General features: G+C 36.6%; 1 protein-coding gene across 1 annotated transcript; it reads right to left on the reverse strand.

The window, feature by feature from the left end:
• Positions 1–600: 600 nt before the first annotated feature.
• Positions 601–2,140, reverse strand: LOC113316693. Its single transcript, XM_026564841.1, has 2 exons — positions 1,580–2,140; positions 601–1,521 (listed from the first exon to the last, which is right to left on the reverse strand). The coding sequence occupies exons 1-2, from the start codon at positions 2,138–2,140 to the stop codon at positions 601–603; spliced, it is 1,482 nt and encodes a 493-aa protein (XP_026420626.1).
• Positions 2,141–21,721: the final 19,581 nt, after the last annotated feature.

The raw sequence follows: 21,721 nt of genomic DNA on the forward strand, positions 1-21,721 counted from the left end.
TGTGCCATAAAAGTGCAGGCCCGCCCCAATTTACACTTTTATTCACGCCTGAAGGCTAGCTCGAACAACGAGCCAAATAAACAAATTAATTTCCAAATTCAATTCAAGATTTTGCTTAATTTATTACAGTCAGGAGGTTTTTTTTTTAATCTTAAGATGTTAATGAAATAATCATCTACTTTATACATTGTTGACTACTTGTAAATACCATTCCCCGTGAACACCACCAGAAACCTTGGCTACAATTATCAGAACATCCGCCATTTCTATCACCCGATCAACCAGAACTGCTGCTCCAACACGTCGCAGAACTGTTTCAGCTAAATTTCTCCCGTGAGCCACATTTCCACCAAGTACAGCTGACCTAACTGCCACGTAAACTGCACGAGATACCCTCTCAAATACTGGGTCTCCATCTCTTAAACTCTTCAATAACATGTTTGCCATTACTTCTTTACTTGCTTGAAGTTTTTCAGCATCCTCGCACCCTTCCATGAACTCGTAAAATTTTTCAACAATTTCTATGATACCAACATCTTCTACTGAGTCCAAGAGCTTGGTCACTGCTTTGACAGAGTTTGTGACTATGTATTCCATGGATTACGGGTTGATATAAGAGCTCTTGCTGAGAAGTGACTGCCTTAAGACCAACATGCTGGTAGAAATGACAATGATCTTCTGGAGTTGGGATTGGATAGACCTTAGCCTTGGGAAATTGAGCTTCAGGGTTTCAGGTAGGTTTTCATTGTTTATTCCTTCTATCTTACTGACCAACTTTAATAAGCCAAGTCTCACCAAGACGTCAATCTTTTCGCCCAAGTTTCTACTACAGGGTTGGCCACCTGTAGTAGAAACTTGAGGATAGAAAGTCGGTTGGAACTTATTAGATGACGTGTGAATATTGCCGCAAGTTTTAAGGGAAGTCGATGGAGGAAGCCCCTGAGAGGTACTTGGTTGACTTGCCATGAATGCAGCGAGGGAATCCTTGTGTTCTTCCCATTCCTCTTCTGCACTACCTCTTACAGATGATAACCACCGAACTGTCAGTGGTAAAGAGGTTGAGACATTGGATGGAGATCCATGACGCCCACCAAAGGCCTTCTTCAGATACTCCAAACCACCGGGACCCTTTATAATTGGTTCCATGATCTTTATACGTGCTTTGCTGATTTCTCGCTTAAGTGCCTGAATCTCTTGAAGAACAAAACGAAGACCCTTTATCATTGATTCGAGAAATGAACCACTTGATGCTACACCGAGATCTTTCAATAAATTTTTGTGGGTCTCCTTCATCTCATCCTCGGTAGCTGCAGCTGAAAGCTTCTGCAATGTAACCAATGCAAACTGCAGGATCTTTCCTAGATAGTCCATGTCACGAGTTCCGCACATGAGCACCTGAGTGAGAATATCGAGATCTATAGCTTCCAAAATCTCTTGCTTCCAACTTTGAGGAGCCATTTCGCAAAGGTCATCCCTCACCTTCCTCATTAGTTCAACTATTCGGCCATAGTCGGGATCATCCTGCTTCATAGACTCCGCAATTCCATCCCAGAAAGCATTTTTCCATCGTCTCTCTTACTTTGGACTGGACACCATTTTGATCCCCGTCGCTGATATCGATACTGTCAGCAAAAGCGTGTCGGTTCTCATGGACAATCTCATTGACAAGAATTTCATTCTCCTTGGACAATTTTTCATCTGAAGAAGATTCCAATCGACTATCTCTGCTTTTAGTGGTAGTGGACAGAACAGCCTCAGCAGATGGAGAAGAAGACGTATCTTTAAACAAGGAACGAACAACACGGCTTGGCTTCTCACTATCCCCAAGAGAACCCTGACTAACTTCTACTTCGTCGGAGCCAGATTGGAGAGGAAGGGCAGCAGAAGAACCAGGAAGACTTGGAGATAAAATATGGGCAACTGGGGTGTCTATCTGGCCCCCATTTTCCTTGGCCTCGAAGAATCTAGAACGAGTGTCTGACAGAGCTGATTCCATTCGCTTAATCCCAGCATCACCACTAAGATGTTGTACCTTTTCCCGGAGAAGTATCTGATCTTTTGTAACCTGGTTCTGGATAGCCTTCTTATCATGAGAAATACCAACATTTTCTTGTTCCGGAGTTAGCTTGCACTTTTGCATCATTGAGAGCTAAAGTTGGCAAGCTGCTCTAACCAAATCCTTCTCCAGGGATTTTGCATCCTTAACCTTCAATACGACAAAGCGATATAGGTAAGAACACCACGCCGCATCGAAAGCTTCCAACTGGGATCTGAAAGTTTGATTAGGTAACTTGGAACCACTTTTTGTCCAACCATCCAAGACAACCTTGATCAACATTTCTAACTTCTGGACGAATTTTCCTGCAGACTCCGCGAGAAAAAACTCACGTTATCCATGCCCACTGAAGACTACATCAGGATGACCCAGTCTCATATATGCACAAAGCACCACTCTCACAGGATACCTTGATACCTTAGCTTGATTTTCAGTTGCCTCAACACTGGATCCCATATTTCTTAGTCCTCCTTTCCTAAGATAACTACTAGGCCTACCCCTTCGTTTAGGTGAAGTTAAGCGTTTAAGAAGGTGATCAATGTTATTCAACTTGGATGGACCACTGAGAGAAGCATTGGAATGTGAGAGCGTGAAACGTGTCTCAAATCGATCAACTAAAGCTTTCACAGTCTGAATGGTCGTGGAAGATTCAATTAGGAGAGCAAGTTCCTCAAATGGAATTGATTTGATAGATTTCCCCTTGATTTTTAGGGCATCATAACCTTTTGCTAACGTGTAGGTAGATCTCTTCAACTGCACAAAACGTCTCCAGCACCTTGCCAGTTTTCTTGAAAGGAAATCTCCCTGCTTGTGCATATTATACCAGTTAACACGAACAGAAGTATGAGGACTTCCTCTCTGCCTTAAGTATTCTGCTCTTTGGCTCTTTGCCCTTTGTAGTCGATCTTCCAACAATGATTGATCTCTCCTCTCTTTTACTGCAGCTCTACTCTGTCTGCGGGCCTTGAGAAGAAGCATCCTATTTTCCTCTGCCTGCTGAACTCTAGATTCAACCTTCGTACCAAGTTTCTCACGTTCTTTCTCGTATCGCAATTCCGCACCTGTTTTAGCCGCTTGTCTCCTCTCATCCCACTTAGCTAACCGTTTCCTAGCCTTCGCCAAAATACTTAACCTTTTCTGCTCATCAGCAATTAGATTCAACCTTCGTACCAAGATTCTTCTGTACCAGAGCCACCCATATCTCAGTAGGAGACTGAAATCGACATGAAATTTCAAAACCCAGCCACTTTTCGGAATTCTTCTGAGAATTTGAGATCCTTCCTAAGTGAAACTATAAAACAATAATTTAGAAATACACCTCTCATTCTATATTTAAGTGTTATGAAATAGGAAACTCTGATTCCAAATCCAAATCTAACAAGGAAGCAGTATGTATTGTATTCGACCGTGGCCATGCTATTATAAATACACACCTCTTAAGATTTTCTTTACTACTACTATCAGATTTCTCTTAGGATTTTTTTGTGTACTATCAGACTTTTCACGATCGATGGCATCACAAGACGGATTAAATGGGTGCGAAGCACATATACTTTGTGTAAACAGGTGTGGATTTTTCGTAACAGCGGTAAATATGAACTTATGTAGCAAGTGCTACAGGGATCAACTCAAGGCAGATGAACAATCAATTTTAGCCAAAGCGGCTTTCGAGAAATCTGCAAACCCTAAGAAAGCTCTTACAACCCAAGCAGAATCAGTCGGCTCAAGTGATTCTAGTGTTGCATACAAGACTACGGCTTCGCCAAGTTTAGCATCATCCGATTCAGCAACATCCACTAGTAATGGAGAAAGCAGAACAGTAGCGAAGAATAGGTGTTTTAGTTGTAATAAGAAACTCGGATTGACATCGGTTAAGTGCAAGTGTGGACCAGTTTTCTGCTCGGCTTACCGCTACCCGGAGAAGCATTCATGTGAATTCAACTACCAGGGCGTTGGAAGAGAAATACTTGCGAAATTTTAATCCCAAATATCATCTTTGGGGTGTTCTTCTTTTTAATATATTGTTTTTGTCAATTAATTGTTGATACTATTGGAGAATATATCTCGTGTGTAAACAGAGTGTTAGTGAGGCTATTTTCTTTTATTGTTCTGCTGGTGCTGTTAGTTGGCTTGACTTTATATCTATTAGGTTTCTGTTAAGTTTACCTACGCATCCACTATAAATGCCAGGCTTATCTTTGTAAGACCTTAAGACAACACAATCACTTCAATAAATATCTTTCATGGTATCAGGTTTTTAGGTTTCGTTCCTTGAGCCGCCACCCAAATTTATTGACTTCATAATCATCAAATCAACCATTTCTTCTACTGAAGAACACTATCATCAATCAATCATGACTACTACAAACACCAATTTCAAGTATAATTTTCCTACATCTATCCCTTTTTCGAATGTCTCAAACTATGTTTCTTCGACACTGGACGATACCAATTACTTGGTACGGAAATTTCAGACGGAATCTATCCTTATGAGTACAGATCTCTATGGATTCATTGATGGAACTATACCTTTACCTCCTGCAACAATCACTGTTGATGGTGTTGATAAACCAAATCCAGATCTTACTCTTTGGCGTAAATGGGATCGATTTGTGATTAGCTGCCTGAACGCAACCTTCAGTCCCTCTGTTTCAAAGGATATTCTTGGACAAACTACATCTCAACAGGTCTGGGATTACATAGCTAAATATTTTTCTAATCAATTTGTAGCTCGCAAATCTATGCTTCGTAATCAATTGTATAACATGAAACGAGGGTTAGATTCTATTGTTTACTTACAGCGAATCAAAGATATTTCTGACTCTTTATCGGCTATTGGAGAGAAAGTACAGGACCAATACTCCATTTTTCCCGATTAGCAACTAAATGTTGCAACGGCTCTAGCGCAGTTGTGAATACGCAACCGATTTTGCAACGACTTTATAATTCGCAACAGCCTGTTGCATTTACGAAATTCGCAACTGCTCATCAGCTGTTGCAATTCGCAACTGCTGAGAAAACCAAACATGCTGCATGTTTGTGTGCGAGGTAACATCAGCACTTCACCTGTGCGACTCGGCTGTGTGCCTGGTAACACCTACAACCTTACACCTGTATTTACGTGTGTAAATGTCCGTCGTAGATACAGTTGTTAGAATAAATCTTTACCATTCAGTTTACTCTAACCTCATATACACTTACCTCTCTTCATCTTCCCCTCTTCACTTCACTCTTCTTCCTTCTCTAGCCGACTTTTGTTTCTCATACTAAAATATCTGAAGTTCTCATTCTCTCTCAAGCTGAAAACTCGATTTACAACTCAATCTTCATTCAAAATCTCAATCGAGTGAAGAAAACCATTTCGTTTTAGGTGACTGTTGGAATTAATGCATTTTCTAAAAATTATCTAGGTAGTAAAACAATAAGAGATGAGTCTAGAATTTACTAGTTAGTGGTTAGTGTGAAGTCAGTAAAAGAGTCACGTAATATCTGGTGAAAGAAAAAGAAGAGTGTAGAAGAGTCTTGTAATATCTTGGTCAAAGATGGTTATCAGTGTGAACTAAGATAAAATAGTCAAATAGAAAAGAAAGTTGTATAAAACACTAGAGTTGTCTAAGGTCGGCTATATTGCCTATATGTATGGGTACTTGTACTACTCAGTTTGTAAGAGAGAAATAAAAAAGAAAAAAAATGTTAGTGAATGAAAATACAAGATAAGTTCAGAGAAGTGAGTGAATAAGAAAAGAATATTTGAGAGAGTAACTCAGAAAATACTAATAACAAGAGTTCAAAAAACAACAACATTACAACTCCCCTAAATTCCCAACAGTGGTATCAGAGCGAGGTTCGATTGAAGTTGGGCGATAACTTCCGCTTGCAATCATGTCGACAAGTAGCAGCTCAAATCAATCAGTAGCTGTGCCAATTTTTCTGGAGAGAATTACGATTTCTGGAGTGTCAAAATGAAAACGTACTTCCTATCTCAACACTTATGGGACGTTGTCGAAAGCGGTGTAACAATGACTGAAACTACAACAACCACTGCGGAGCAACAAAAGAAACTGAAGAACATGAAATTGAATGATCACAAATCCTTGTACACAATTCAGATGGCAGTAGATGACACAATTTTTCCGCGAATTATGGGAGATACAACAGCAAAAGAGGCATGGGTTTTGCTGAAGAATGAGTTTCAAGGAAACGAAAAGGTACGAACGGTTAAGTTACAATCACTAAGAAGAGATTTAGAGAACATTAAAATGAAAGATTTAGAAGCTGCAAAAGATTACTACTCGAGAGTAAAGGAGATAGTAAATCAAATGAAAAGCTTTGGAGAAAACATTGGTGATAAGAAGTTGGTGGAAAAAATTCTGATTATTCACCGACAAATATGACCCGATAGTCACTGCAATTGAAGAGTCGAAAGATATCGCAACTCTTTCGGCGACGGAGCTTATGGGTTCGCTTGAATCCTATGAACAAAGGTTAAGCAGGCGTAATGAAACTCCAATAGAGAGTGCATTTTAGTCTAATTTGAGTATGAATACTCGAAGCTACAGAGACAAATGTGAAGACAAAAATATTTCTAAAGAACGAGAAGACAACTACAGGGAGGAAATATGGAGGAAAGATAATCCACCATGTAGATTTTGTAAGAAGACAAACCATTTAGAGAAAGATTGTTGGTTTGATGAAAGCAAGCCCCAATGTTACAATTGTCGTCGACATGGAAATCTCGCAAGAGAATGTCGTTTCAAAAAAAAACAATCAAGCCAATTTTCATGAAGCTGAAAAGGAGGAGGAGAAAATGTTTTATGCCCATCAAACAACAGTGGAAAAGAAAAAAGAAGCATGGTATATTGACAGCGGTTGCAGCAATCACATGAAGGGAGACGAAAGCATTTTCTGCGACATAGATACGTCTATGAAGACTCTAATTAGGCTGGGAAATGACGACTTGGTTGAGGCGAAAGGCAAAGGTACGATAGCTATCCAAACTAGAAAAGGTATGCGACTTATCAACGATGTTTTTCTAGTTCCCAATCTAAAATCTAATTTGTTAAGTGTTGGTCAGATGGTAGAAAATGGGTATGCACTATACTTTGATGATGGCATGTGTTTCATATATGATAAGAAAAACAAGCACCAGGTCATTGCCAAAGTAAAAGTAAAAGAAAGGAAATTTCCAATCTACTGGAATTATGTACACAATGCAGCTATGAAGGCAGAAGTTGATAAAGGCTCGCAATTTCGTTTACTAAATCTGCAACAAAAACAGGTTCCAACAAAAGAAAGTGGAGGTTGTAAACAGTCCAAGACAGTTCCAAGGTACAAGAAAGTTTGGAGAGAAAAATCAATAACAAGCATAATCGAAACATGCGGCTTTGCAGTGCTAAGGAAAGACAACAAAGAAAACGATGTGCATCAACAAAAATTGCAGCGGCTCATTAGAAAAGAGGAAAAGAGAAAATTCATTAAGGAGGATTGTTGGAATTAATGAATTTTCTAAAAATTATCTAGGTAGTAAACAATAAGAGATGAGTCTAAAGTTTACTAGTTAGTGGTTAGTGTGAAGTCAGTAAAAGAGTCTTGTAATATCTAGTGAAAGAAAAAGAAGAGTGTAGAAGAGTCTTGTAATATCTTGGTCAAAGATGGTTATCAGTGTGAACTAAAATAAAATAGTCAGAGAGAAAAGAAAGTTGTAGAAAACACTAGAATTGTCTAAGGTCGGCTGTACTGCCTATATGTATGGGTACTTGTACTACTCGGTTTGTAAGAGAGAAATAAAAAAGAAAAAAATGTTAGTGAATGAAAATACAAGATAAGTTCAGAGAAGTGAGTGAATAAGAAAAGAATATTTGAGAGAGTAACTCAGAGAATACTAATAACAAGAATTCAGAAAATAACAAGAGTTCAGAAAATATCAGAAAATACTAATAACAAGAGAAGTGAGTGAATAAAAACAACAACATTACAGCTCCCCTAAATTCCCAACAGTGACGAAGATTACTGTGTCTGTATTTTCTGAATCTAGGGTTCTTAGAAAATTTTCTTTGTTTCGTGAGGGTATTTTGCTATAATAGAGAGACTTTGCATATGGGTTTTATTTAATTTGTGTTTTTGCTTCTTAGATTTGGGTTTTAGAGTTTTCAGATGATGATAACTTATGTTCTTCCTCAACAAAAAAAAACAAACCCAGGTCAGGGTTTCTTCAAATTAGGATCTCCTTCTGCTTGTTTGTATTAAGGTTTCTGATTTATTTTATTGTTTTAATTTCAGTTTGTAAAAAGATTCAGTAGCTAACAATGTCTTCAACATCTAAAGGTAATTTTATCAGACTTAAGGTTTTTGTTAGTTTAGTAGTTCGGATTTTGATTTATGTGTTGGGGGGTTTCATCGCCATCCCTCAATTTCTTCACTCCCTTAATATTTGTTTTTTTTTCCAGTTTTGCCAAAGTTTGGAGTGGGTAATAAAGAAAGATTTTGTTCAGGTGAGTGAGGTGATTATGGTGTTGATAAATATCATGGTTTATTGATTTTGTTGATGAGGTAAGTGATTCTGAGGTCTCTTTTTCGATTTGAATTGATAGTTAGTCATGTTCCAGGTTGTGTTTTATGGAATTTTGGGGAAAATTACGGCAAAAATCAGGGGTTTACTAAATTTTGGTTAGTTTTGATTGATTTTAGAACTGGGTTTTGGATGTTGGATGTTTTTTAGAGCGTAAAATTGTTTTATTTGCTAGGGATTCAATTTTTGTTTGCACTCAACTGAAATTGCTTTGCTCAAGTATATTATGGTTAGTATGTTGCTCAACAAGGAGAAATTAATTATGGATTTTACCTATTGTCAGGCTCAGACAGATTAGGACACGAATTGAAACTTTCCGGAAGGTGCAGATATCTACCATTTTCAAGATTTTTTTTTCAATATTTGGGTTGTAAAATAACACAACATCTTCTATTCAGTAAAAAACCATCTTATTCCAACAACTAAGAAATGTTTTGTTTTTGTTGCTCTTGTTGAAATTTTGCAGGAAATTAAGTCTGGTGCATTCTTCGCTTTAATTCCGATCCCTATATTTGCATCTATTCACTGTGTTCTCTTCGGTCACATATGTAAGTTCGTGCAAGTAATTGATGAAATGCATAAAGGTTTCCTCAGCAGTTCTAAGAAGAAGAGAAGTGACTAGCTCTTTGTAACCTTTTTTTCCCCACTGTCTCTTTAGCTGTTGCTGGAATCTCATATATTCAGTTCACAAACAATATTTTAATGATTCAACTAGCAACCGAGGACGAGTGAACACAGCAGGCCTCTTGGTAAGGCATAGTAATCTTTCGCCAGTCTACAAATTATGGAGATGCTCAAATGTTAAATAAGTAATTGCTTCCAAATATTTCACAACAGTTTTTGTTTTGAATTGATAATATTTTGAATACAACATTCTCTTGGTGAATAGGTTTTATAGTGATGTATACCAGAAGGTGCATCTAGTTAACTTAGGAGTTAGGCCATCTGAGCATGCCATGTGAAAATACAATATAAGTAAGTCAAAACTACAGACAGACCCATTTTCTCAACTTCCACCACTGTCAAACCCACGGACAGAAAAGTTCAGGCGCGCACCCATTTTCCCTTCAAAAATTCGTAGCATACCCATAATTTTCTGAAATTTTGCTTCTCAGTTTTTAAAAGGCCAAACTATCCTTTTCTTTAAGAGACGAACAGAGAGAAGCGAGAAGAAAATTATGGTGAACTCTGATTCTTTGTTTTTAACATTTGGATCTTTCCCTTTGTCAAATATTTCTCTAGACCACGAAAATAGCTTTCTATTTGTTAAATCTTTTCCCAAATCCTTTTCTGAATAATCTTCTCAATAAAACTAGGGTTTCTGTTTCAAAATCTGCGATTTAAATCTGGGGATTTTGAGTTTTTGTTGTCTTTGATTGCACATGCATAAGATGTTATGCATATTTTTTTTGTACTGCATAACATTTATTTTACTTGTGCTACATAACAAGTTATGCATCTGCATAACTGGTTATGCACATTTTCTTTGTACTGCATAACTAGTTATGCACATTTTCTTTGTACTGCATAACTAGTTATGCATTTTTTTTTGCATCTGCAGTGATTTATGATAAGCATAACCTTTGATGCATCTGCATAACTAGTTATGCACATTGTTCTGTACTGCATAATGTCTTATGCATCTGCATAACTGGTTATGCACATTTTTTTTGTGCCACATAACAAGTTATGCACATTTTCTTTGTACTGCATAACTAGTTATGCACATATTTTTGTACTGCATAACTGGTTATGCACATTTATTTTTGTGCCACTTAACAAGTTATGCATCTGCATAACTGGTTATACACATTTTTTTTGTACTGCATAACTTGTTATGCACATTTTCTTTGTAGTGCATAACTAGTTATGCGTTTTTTTTTTTGCATCTGCAGTGGTTTATGATAAGCATAACCTTTGATGTATCTGCATAACTAGTTATGCACATTGTTCTGTACTGCATAATGTCTTATGCATCTGCATAACTGGTTATGCACATTTTCATTGTACTGCATAACTAGTTATGCACTTTTTTTTTTGTACTGCATAACTTGTAATGCATCTGCATAACTGGTTATGCACATTTTTTTTGTACTGCATAACTTGTTATGCACATTTTCTTTGTACTCCACAACTAGTTATGCATTTTTTTTTGCATCCGCAGTGATTGATGATAAGCATAACATTTGATGCATCTGCATAACTAGTTATGCACTTTTTTTTGTACTTCATATCTTGTTATGCATTTGCATAACTGGTTATGCACAATTTCTTTGTACTACATAACTAGTTATGCAAAAAAAAATTTACTGCATAACTTGTTATCCACATTTATTTTTGTACTGCATAACTTGTTATCCACATTTATTTTTCGTTAACTGAAAGTGAAAGTATCAAAGGAAAATAAAATGTTGATTTTGTTTGTGTTTCGTTCATTTTTTTCGAAATGTTGTTTCTAGGATTTGTAAAGTGTAAGTAGTTTATAGGTTGGTTTTTTAGAGTATGAAATTGATTTTCTAGGATTTAAATGGAGAAAGAAATTTACTCTGCAAATCAATTACAGAGTTTTTGGAGGAGGAGAAAAGAAACCGCTGAGGATAATAGAGTAACTACGCATTTTCTAAAAAACTTTGGGTGCGACAGTATCCAAAATTAATTATGGGCCTGACGTTAAGAAAATAAATTTTTTTGGGCCTGCGCCTAAGTTCCCCTATAAGTAATGAAGCATGCCATTGTGAAGTCTGTTATTCATATTAAATTTTTAATTGATTCGATAATGGGCTTCAAATAGCCTGTACACTGTTTATGGAGTTCAAGGCTAACCCCTGCTTCTGACAATTTCTTTGCCTAGATTCATTGATTTCAAAGTATCAGTTTGGTTAGTCATTCAATGTATCTTCTTATTTTTTATGATCAGTGCAAGCAATTAGCTACTTCTTCACCTAGTAGCCCTATGGTGTCCTGCATTAATATGTCTAGTATAAGTTGTTACTCTTTCTATCGGAGGTTTCTGCCCGAAGTGGCTACTCCACTTAACCAATAAATTTTCTTTTTTAATGGGTTTCTGTTATGTGTAGCTATTGTATTTTGACCAAGTGGCATGAGTTTATTTTGGCATAAGAACTTGTACGATAGATATGCTTCCCTATGCATTTTAAGGATATTCATTAAAGAGCGCTCTTGTAGGATTTTTTTTGTGTACTATCAGACTTTTCGCGATGGATGGCATCACAAGACAGTTTAAATGGATGTGAAGCACATATACTTTGTGTAAACAGGTGTGGATTTTTCGGAACAGCGGCGAATATGAAATGTAGCCAGTGCTACAGGGATCAACTCAAGGCAGATGAACAATCAAGCTTAGCCAAAGCGGCTTTCGAGAAATCTGCAAACCCTAAGAAAGCTCTTACAATTTCCCAGGCAGAATCAGTCTGCTCAAGTGATTTTAGTGTTGCATACGAGACTGGGGCTTCGCCAAGTTCAGCATCATCGGATTCAGCAACATCAACTAGTAATGGAGAAAGCGGTATAGTAGCGAAGAATAGGTGTTTTAGTTGTAAAAAGAAACTCGGATTGACAGCGGTTAAGTGCAAGTGTGGACCAATTTTCTGCTCGGCTCACCCCTACCCGGAGAAGCATTCATGTGAATTCGATTACCAGGGCGTTGGAAGAGATATACTTGCGAAATTGAATCCTCAAGTCAAGGCGGACAAGATTGACAGATTTTAATCCCAAATATTATCTTTGGGGTGTTCTTCTTTTTAATATAATGTTTTTGTCAATTAATTGTTGATACATATCCATTTTCTGACTTATGATTTCTTAAATATATTATTAAATATAGGCTATCAAACACAAAACATCTGATCAGGTTTCTGAAAGACGTAGAACAATTCTTAAACAGAAAGAACTATTTAAGCATCACAGTTAGGAAACACAACCTTAATATATACGGTATACTAGGGAATGACCCGTGCCGTTACTGTTTTAACTTTTAAGATTGGGCCCTTAGACTATCCGTAAGAGGTTGAGTTATCCCTTTATCTTCTGTTGGTTGAAAAAAATTCTGTGTTCTGTTCATATGAATCCAAGTCGTTATTGAGAAAAGGTGAAGATTGATTTCAGTCCGGGAGATGTCGTTATTGAAACACTAACGCGTTATGCTCGATGTTAATTGACCAACACAAAAATGCTTTTCTTGGAAGCTTCACTCTGTCCACTTCTCTTCTTTCATTTTTCTTTTCTTTCCGACTACCAATCTCCTCTTCTTCTTCTCGATCTCTCTTTCCTTTCATCTGTACATTACATTTCATTCAAAAATAGCTTGAAAACGTGTATTGTCCGAGCAGTAATCGCATCTCGCTAGACTAATGATATTGGTTCACTTGGTTTACATCTTCTTTGGCAAGCGCATGGAGATCCTCATTTGAGTCGTATCAAGCTCTTCTAGTCCTTGAAATTTATCTAAGTTATAATGTTAATTCATTATATGCATGCCTAACTTGATTTTTTTGGATCATGACTGTACTGTTTAGTCTTCAGATTTCAAGTATCCAAAAAAATGCTCATTTTCCTTGCAAGTTACAACACACTGTTCTTGCAAATAAATCCGAAAAAGAAACCTAACAAAGGAACCCAAAAAATATGGCAAGCACTTATTGGAAAGGAATTTCATTAGCTTTAAGGTCTAACCCAAAGAGTTAAAAACTCTCTAAGAAGCTCCCATTCATCCAACCTAAAGAAGGTGATCAGAATCTCTCAACTAAGAATGAGTCAGAACTAAAAATGAGAAACATGTCAATCAAACAGTTTGGAATAATAAAGAATCTGAGAACCCGAGAATTCTCTCACCAAAACACGCAATATTCCAACAATGATAGGTGATGTCATTCAATGCAGAGCTTCTTTTGTGCTTTGTGCTCACCTAATAACGTCTGGGTTTAATGCTCACCATCCTACATAATTTCATGACATCGAGACGACTCATAGTGAACCCTGGGTCATCCTTGCTATGTTGTATATATACATAGTTTTATTCCCATTGAAGCTGGTAACCAATTTCGACCCCAGATATAAAAAAGGTCCCAATTAATTACTCGTGTACCAATTATAATAATTACAATGCATAATACTGACATGGTGAGTGTATCACAACACATGGTTTCATGTCTCTCCACAAATTCAGACAGAGCGGTTTCTTAATTTGTATACATGCTTGCTTAGTTGCTTTGTACTTTAGTTAATGTAATAAATGTTCATCGACTAAATTTCAATAACCTCTAGAGAGGTTCTTTATTTGCAGTTAATGAGGAGATTTCGAAAAAAGTGCTCAGTTGTGGATTTATTATGAATGGATCCTAATTAGATGCTCTGCAAGAGGTAAGTCATCATAAGATTCGCAAAATCATGTTTCCTGATATACTAAATTTTATCAGTGACTGTCGGGTCTCGGTTGTTCTTTTAATCTCACAAAATTTTCTATCTGCCACAAAGCCATGTGGTAAACCCTAGAAATATCATTTGGCACACTACACAAAGATAGTTAACGAAACATACTCAGGAAGTTAGGTGCAAATCTTATTCACTCGAAACATACTCAGGAAGTTAGGTGCAAATCTTATTCGGTCGACATCAGCCGTTAGGTTGTTGAAATTGCACCATTTGTGAACAACATCACCGAGATTATGTTTGACATAACATGAAAAAGGTGCAAGAGCCTCTTCCTGTCATAGGAATCGAACATTGTCTCCTAAGAAAAAAAACATGGGTCCAAACTCTAGGATTCCAAATTCACGAGACACTAATTAAGAAACCCAGAACTTACATGAGACACAAAGAAACCCAAATCACGAACGTTAAATCTAAAACTATATAAGTTCAATTCACCTTTCAAAGAAGAAGACACATTCATTTCGCGTTGAAGGCAACACCAAAGAAACTCACCACCAAGATCCAATATTCTGTCCGCGGAAGTTTGCCTGGTGATTTCTTATATTTTTCCGGCCTTTCAATCGCCCAATTTTGAAACAATTACATTTTAAGAATTTCATGCATACACAGTAACATCAGTCTTACATATCACCCAATCCCTCAAGTGAAAACTGTCAACAAAGTGTTGCTTCCACCTAAATTAGTAATAACCCTAGAAAATGAAGAAAATAGATAACAAAGTGTTAGAGCACTGCTCGGTCAAACTGGCATGCGTTGCTATCTCAAGTATGTTTGTCAATGTTAGTGATCAAAATTATAAGTCTTGATTTCTATCCTATTTATAGATGTCTCGGACTAGGACACAGATAGTGTAGTTGAACTTAGATTTCACAGAGTTCATCATTTGAAGACGAAGAAATACTAAAGGGAGCTTGTAGAACTTCTTCGAAAAAAGGTATGTGGAGACTTGAACACATCTATCACTTGGAAAGTCTATTTCTACTATCTCCAATATTGAGACATAAGTCGTGTTATAATGTAGTTTTCTCTATACACATTTTAGATTTCGAGCTGAGTATATCTCGCTTACATATTTCTCGAAATATGTGTTGGTAAGATTTCGCTTCGACCAAGTTCATCTTATATCATGAGAAAACTGCCGAGTAACATCTTACATGGTTTGTGTGATACAATCATTTGATTGGGGCTTCGAATGTTTCGATAATGATTATTTCAATATCTTGAAAATTGCTTTGATGCTAATAGTGTGTGAAAACGGCTATTGTCATTATAGAAGAATGTTTCAATGATTGAAATAAAGAGTTTAGAATCTTGTAACCATCCTTAGATATAAGCATACTTTGGTGGCACATTAGTGTATAAGTCCAAATTCGGGAACCTAAAGTTTGCATACTTGTGTGTATACAAAAAAGTTGTAGGAGACTGGGTAAGTATGCGTACCCGTACGTATACTAGCGGAAGTTCACGTCCGTGAATTTATGCTGAGTTCAAACTAACCCGGTTACCTAAAGTGCACGTACCCGTACGGGTACTGGTGGAAAGTTCACGTCCGTGAATTTCTGCTGAGTTTGAAAAATAAATCAAACTCAAATCCGGTTACTTAAGTACGCATACCCGTACACATACTTAAGTTGTTACTTTTCTAAAATAGGTTATACTTGAACCTAAACGTTAAACAATAAGGAATACAATCTTTGCAAACTGTGGCTATAATGTTCATGTATTGATTCGAGTGAATCAAACCGATTTTTCTTCAATTGTGTTCTTGTATAATCTTTAAATAGTTTCATTTGAGTCATTTAAACTAGTTATGGTTGAGATGAATAAGGTTGATATGAGAGTTATCTTATGGGTAACCTCGGTTAACTATTTGTGAACCAACATGGTGTACACGTTTAGGTACGGTTACATAAACCTAAATGAGGTTACATTTCATTTGTGTGTAACAAGGTAAGTTTGATCTAACGGTTGAAAGATATTAGCTTGGTTGAATCAGGTTTTTCATCTAACAGTGAATATTGAATGCTTTATTACCAAAGCAACTTAGATTGCAAACCATGATTTGAAAACTATATAAAGGAGAACTCTAGCAACTGGGAAACCTAATCCCCACACCTCCTGTGTGTTACTAGTAGCATAACTAGAGTCGATTCTCCTTTAACCTTAGGTTTCTTCTCGGGACCCTGTAGGTTAACGACTTGAAGACTTCATTGGGTTTGTGAAGCCAGACCCAACTATTATCTTTGTAGTTGCCTGATCTGATCTTGTTGTTTCTATCGTGTTGAGTACAATTGGAACAATTACATTCTAAGAATTTTATATCTCCGATATGAAAGAAAGAAAAGTAATCACAAAGACCTTCGTCTCATCGTTTGTGATTCCATAATATCTTCTTTCTCTAGTCGATCAAGATTATTGTGAGGTTATTGATAATTCTAGGCTGTTCTTCGGGAATATAAGTCCGGGTCATCAATTGGTTTCTGTTCACCTTGATTTATCAAAAGACGGAACAAAAACTCTTGGGTATTTCTGTGGGAGACAGATTTATGCAATTCTATAGACTTTTCTGTGTGAGACAGATTTGTCTATCAAGTCTTCGACTTTAGGTCATAGCAACTCCTGGTTGTGGGTGAGATCTACTAATGGATTCAAGTGTGTAGTATCCTGCATGGATCAGATATTTAAGGAGCGCAATTGTACCTTGAATCAGTGTGAGATTGACTAGGGTTAAACTATAGTCCAGTTCGAAGTTAATTGGTAGTAGGCTAGTGTCTGTAGCGGCTTAATATAGTGTGGTGTTCAATATGGAATAGGTCCCGGTGTTTTTCCGCATTTGCGGTTTCCTCATTAACAAAATTCTGGTGTCTGTGTTATTTTTTTTCAACATTATATTTTGTTATATAATTGAAATATCACAGGTTGTGCGTTAAGATCAATCAATTAAAATATCCAACCTTGGGTTGTGATTTACATTGTTTGACACTTGTATATTGGTCTTTGGTACCGTTCAAGTTGTTTCACATAATAATTAGGCTCGCGGAGTTCTATCTGTTTGATTTGCTGATTACATTGTGAAACAGAGATATTAAAACTCTTTGATATACATAACTCTAGATTGAGTCTAACTGTCTAGTTGATTCTCTAGAAAGTGTATTGGAGTAAGTCCTCTCAGATTCCCAAAAAAATTGTTGGGTGTAATTGTTAGACCCCGCATTTTCACAAAGGACTTAGATCCTCCTGCATATAATTACGATATCTTGGATTGATAAAAGAGGTATTCGCATTACCAACGATTTATCACTATGACACAAAGTCCTCGTCCCAACTTCTCAAGTATATGAGTGATGTTACTGCGTTCCCTGATGATTTCCCACCATGTTACCAAAGGTTTATCACTATGACACAAAGTCCTCATCACATTTAAGAGAGTTTCAGAATTTTTAGCCCAAGGGTTCTGGTGCTAAGATTATTCAAAGTATTAAGATTCTCATTTTCAATTAGTCTTTCCATGATTCTGTTAAAGCACATCCAAACACACTCGCACACAAAAAAAAAAAAAAAAACTGGTTAAATAATTGAACTAACCGAATTTGACCAAAAAAGTATCCAACACTTATTACCCTATCATCATTCAAATACCTGTTAGGTAGACCTTCTAAACATCATCATTGACCTTTTTTGTTGGGTATGGCCTGCAAGGAAATTCATACACCATTAGCCAAATAATTACCTATGCATTTCAATATTCAGATAGATTAACGATAGGCTCAGGTTGAATGAATCCTAACCCTGACCTGCATATTGCGAGCAAGCCGATAAAACTCCATATCTTGACCAAATGCCCTATACTTCCATAGTTCCATGACCACCCTGATAAATTATGCTTATCTTCCAAAACCTGTTAACTATCAATCAAAGTCATATTTTAGTAGATTCGCTTGTGCATACAAACCATTGACGCAAGAAAATTAATGAAACTACTACACATCGTAAAGGATCATGGCTCAAACTATTTTTGAACTTCTATGTTCATTTCCAAGTTGTACATTGTACAAATAAATCACATTTCATTCTAACTCTGACCTTTTGCAATAATGAATAATCCAATAGAAGTTGATTATAGAATAAGATAGGGCCTCATAAGAAACCTTATATTCTTGTATAAAGGATACAATCAATTTATTTTTGAAAAGAAGATCTTACCAATTCAAATCTGTATATGTATTGTTCTTAAAATCGAGTTTGCAGAATTAGCCTAGGACTTCTACGGAGTGTTTTATGGTTACTTGTAGAAATCAGTGTTTTTCTATGATTACTTGTTTGTTTTCTTAACAAACCTTATCATTCATATTATCAAACAATTGCTTTGAAGGGATTCACTTTAGCTACCATTGTAAGATAACTCACACGCAGTAAATAAATTCATAGTTTCTAAGTAACAAAGGCGATCGAAAAATACCTGGTTGATGCAAGGCGCCCAAAGATCTGCTCTTGGGTCTACATTTACCATTTTATCCATCATATCAATAACCCAAAGGATCCACCGTATTTACTACAGGTCTACCTGCATGACATTTCAAAAAATCCACCACTCTACACAAAAGAAAAAAAATACAGTTTAAAAGAGAATCCCCTTTAAACCCCATATAAAGAATTGCAATGGAACTAAACTAGGGATGCCTACGTTTGTTTCTGGTCATCTTTGTTACAACACAATTCAAAATGCTTCGCAGCTGAACAAGACTATCATCTCAATATTTTTATTCATGCAAACCCAAACACGAAAACGAATATCCATAATTATCAATGAGACAATTCAACAAACACTTTCAATGCATTTTTCTTTTACCTTGAGGCTATCTAGGAGAAGTAAAGATCGCTGCATAAAACTCAACCTGGCTTTCTTTTTCCTACAATAAAAATAATAAGAACTTCATTAAGCATCAAAGTCGCACCAAAATCAAGAAACTGAAATCTAAGACATGGGTTTCAAGATTCATTCCTCTCAGTAACAATAATCAAAGTAATAACAAAACCCACAAAAAAGAATGTTAAAAACATAATTTGTGAAAACCCAATAAGTAAAGCCCAAATAATCATCTACACTAAGTAAAGCCCAATACTAGAATCTTCTAGGCCTTCTTTACATCAAGTATTATCTAGAGAATTCTTTTTTCTAGAATTTTCTTGTAATATCTAAGCTGAGAAGAGTCTAGATAGAACTATCCAGAGAAGTAAGTAGTTGGTCATGAAGCCTATAAATAGGCATAGGATGGATTCATTTGGGATCATCCAACAACAATCAAAAACTCAAGTGAGTAAACAAGAGTTAGAGTGAGAGCTAGAGTTTAGAGTAAGAGACAAAGTGCCTCTTTGTAAACAACTAGTGTAAGCCAAAGTTGCTACACAAGCCTCTTGTAATATTTTCATTTTCATATTAATATAAGCCTCACCTTTCAATTAACCAACCTCTCTTCCTAAACTCATTTCCATAAACCCATCAAATTTCCGCATTGCCCAACAAATTTGGTATCAGAGCAAACCTAACCCAGTAATCCTAAAACTCTATCCATGCAATTAACCAAAGTATTCAAGGTTTCAATTATGTCCAAAGTCTAATTACAATTTTTGATGGTGAGAGTTACGATTATTGGAGTCTAAAATAAAGACATTATTCATTTCACAAGACCTATGGGATTTTGTAGAAGAAGGTTATAAAGTACCAGAGTCAGCAGAAACTCTGTCATCATGGACGGATGAAGAAAAAAAGGAGTATAAGGAAAATAAGAAGAAAGATGCTAAAGCACTACTGTTTCTACAACAGGGCGTAAGCAAAGCTATTTTTCCTCGAATTTCGGTGGCAAAAACTTCAAAGGAGGCCTGGAATATTCTCAAAGTAGCATTCCAAGGATCAGAAAAGGTAATCTCCATTAAACTACAAAATTTATGGCGAGATTTTGATAATTTACTTATGAAAGAAAATGAAACTATCCAGAACTTCTTCTCAAGAGTTATTGGCATAGTAAATCAAATCATTAGTTATGGAGATACCATTGAAAATAAAAGAGTGGTAGAAAACATATTAAGAAGCTTACTATTCAAATTTGATCATATCCTCGCTGCCATTGAAGAATCAAAAAATTTATCGACTCTCTCGGTACATGAATTAATGGGTTCACCCGAGGCGCATGAGAAAAGAATAAATAGGTTCGCGGAGCAACCATTGGAGCAGGCATTTCAATCAAAAATAAATTTCAGTGAGAAGAAAAATACAGAAGCCAGAAAAGAAAGCTCCAGAGAAGGATCGTCATCCAACTCGCAGTACAAGAAAGGGTCAACGTCAACTCAAGTACCCAGAAATTTCTACCGCGGACGTGGAAGAGGAAAAGGAGGTTACAGAAACAACAATCAAAGGTACAGAAAAAATTACTCCTCAAATCTCCGTTGCAATGTTTGCAAAAAGTTTGGCCATGCAACCGAAAATTATAAATATAAGTGCACCAAATGTGATAAATTAAATCACATGGAAAAATATTGTTGGCTTAACGAAGCTAACTATTCCGAGACAAATGATTCTCAAAATCAAGTATTTTATTCGTGCCTCACCTCGCAACAAGAAGCACAAGGTATATGGTACGTCGATAGCGGATGCAGCAGCCATATGACAGGAAACAAAGAATATTTTTTAAAATTGGAGGAACAAGAGATTCCATCGGTCAAGCTCGGAGATGGAAAGTTCCAGAATGTTGAAGGAAGAGGAGTTATATCCGTACGTACAAAGTCAGGTAAAACTCGATACATATCTGATGTTCTTTATGTTCCTGGCCTAGCTCAAAATTCATTAAGTGTTGGACAACTTATAAGAAAGGGGTACTCACTACATTTCGAAGACGGAGAATGCACAATTTATGATAAAATTAACAAGCAATTGGTGGCAAAAGTAAAAATGTCAGGAAATTTTGTCTTTTCTCTATCTATGCCATCAATTGAAAATTCTGCATGAGTACCAATCATATTAATGAATGCAAGTTATGGCATTTGAGGTACGGGCATCTCAACTATAGATCTTTGAAGGTTCTAAAATCAAAGAACATGGTAATTGGTCTTCCCAATATCAGCGGTGGAGATAAAATATGTGAAGGTTGTATTCTTGGAAAGTTCCATAGATTTCCATTTACAAATAAATCGTGGAGAGCAAGAAGGCCCCTCGAATTGGTGCACGCCGATATCTGTGGTCCGACAAGAACAACTTCACTCAACAACAAAACATATTTTCTCCTATTCGTGGATGATTATACCAGGATGATGTGGGTGTATATTCTCGAGCAAAAGTCCGAGGCAATCCCTAAATTCCTAGAGTTAAAGGCACTGCCAGATAAGCAAAGTGGTCACCAACTAAATGTTTTCCGTACAGACCGTGGTGGAGAATTTACCTCAAATGAGTTTATCAACTACTGCAAATAAAACGGTATTAAGAAGGAGCTTACCTTCCGATACACTCCAAAACAAAACGGCGTCGCGGAAAGAAAAAATCGTACGATCGTGGAAATGGCTCGCAGCATGTTGAAAGCAAGGAAGCTACCCAACAGTTACTGGGCAGAAGCAGTCAACACGGCAGTCTACATCCTTAATCGTTCGCCAACAAA

The sequence above is a fragment of the Papaver somniferum genome, chromosome 10, assembly GCF_003573695.1.
Source record: "Papaver somniferum cultivar HN1 chromosome 10, ASM357369v1, whole genome shotgun sequence".
Classification (NCBI taxonomy): domain Eukaryota; kingdom Viridiplantae; phylum Streptophyta; class Magnoliopsida; order Ranunculales; family Papaveraceae; genus Papaver; species Papaver somniferum.

Bases quoted from the DNA above. Each gene is read 5' to 3' on its own strand.
- LOC113316693 (XM_026564841.1), bottom strand. From the start codon at position 2,140: ATGCAAAAGTGCAAGCTAACTCCGGAACAAGAAAATGTTGGTATTTCT. The intron at 1,522-1,579 runs GTAAGAGAGACG...TCTATGAAGCAG, and splicing joins AAAATGGTGTCCAGTCCAAA to GATGATCCCGACTATGGCCG.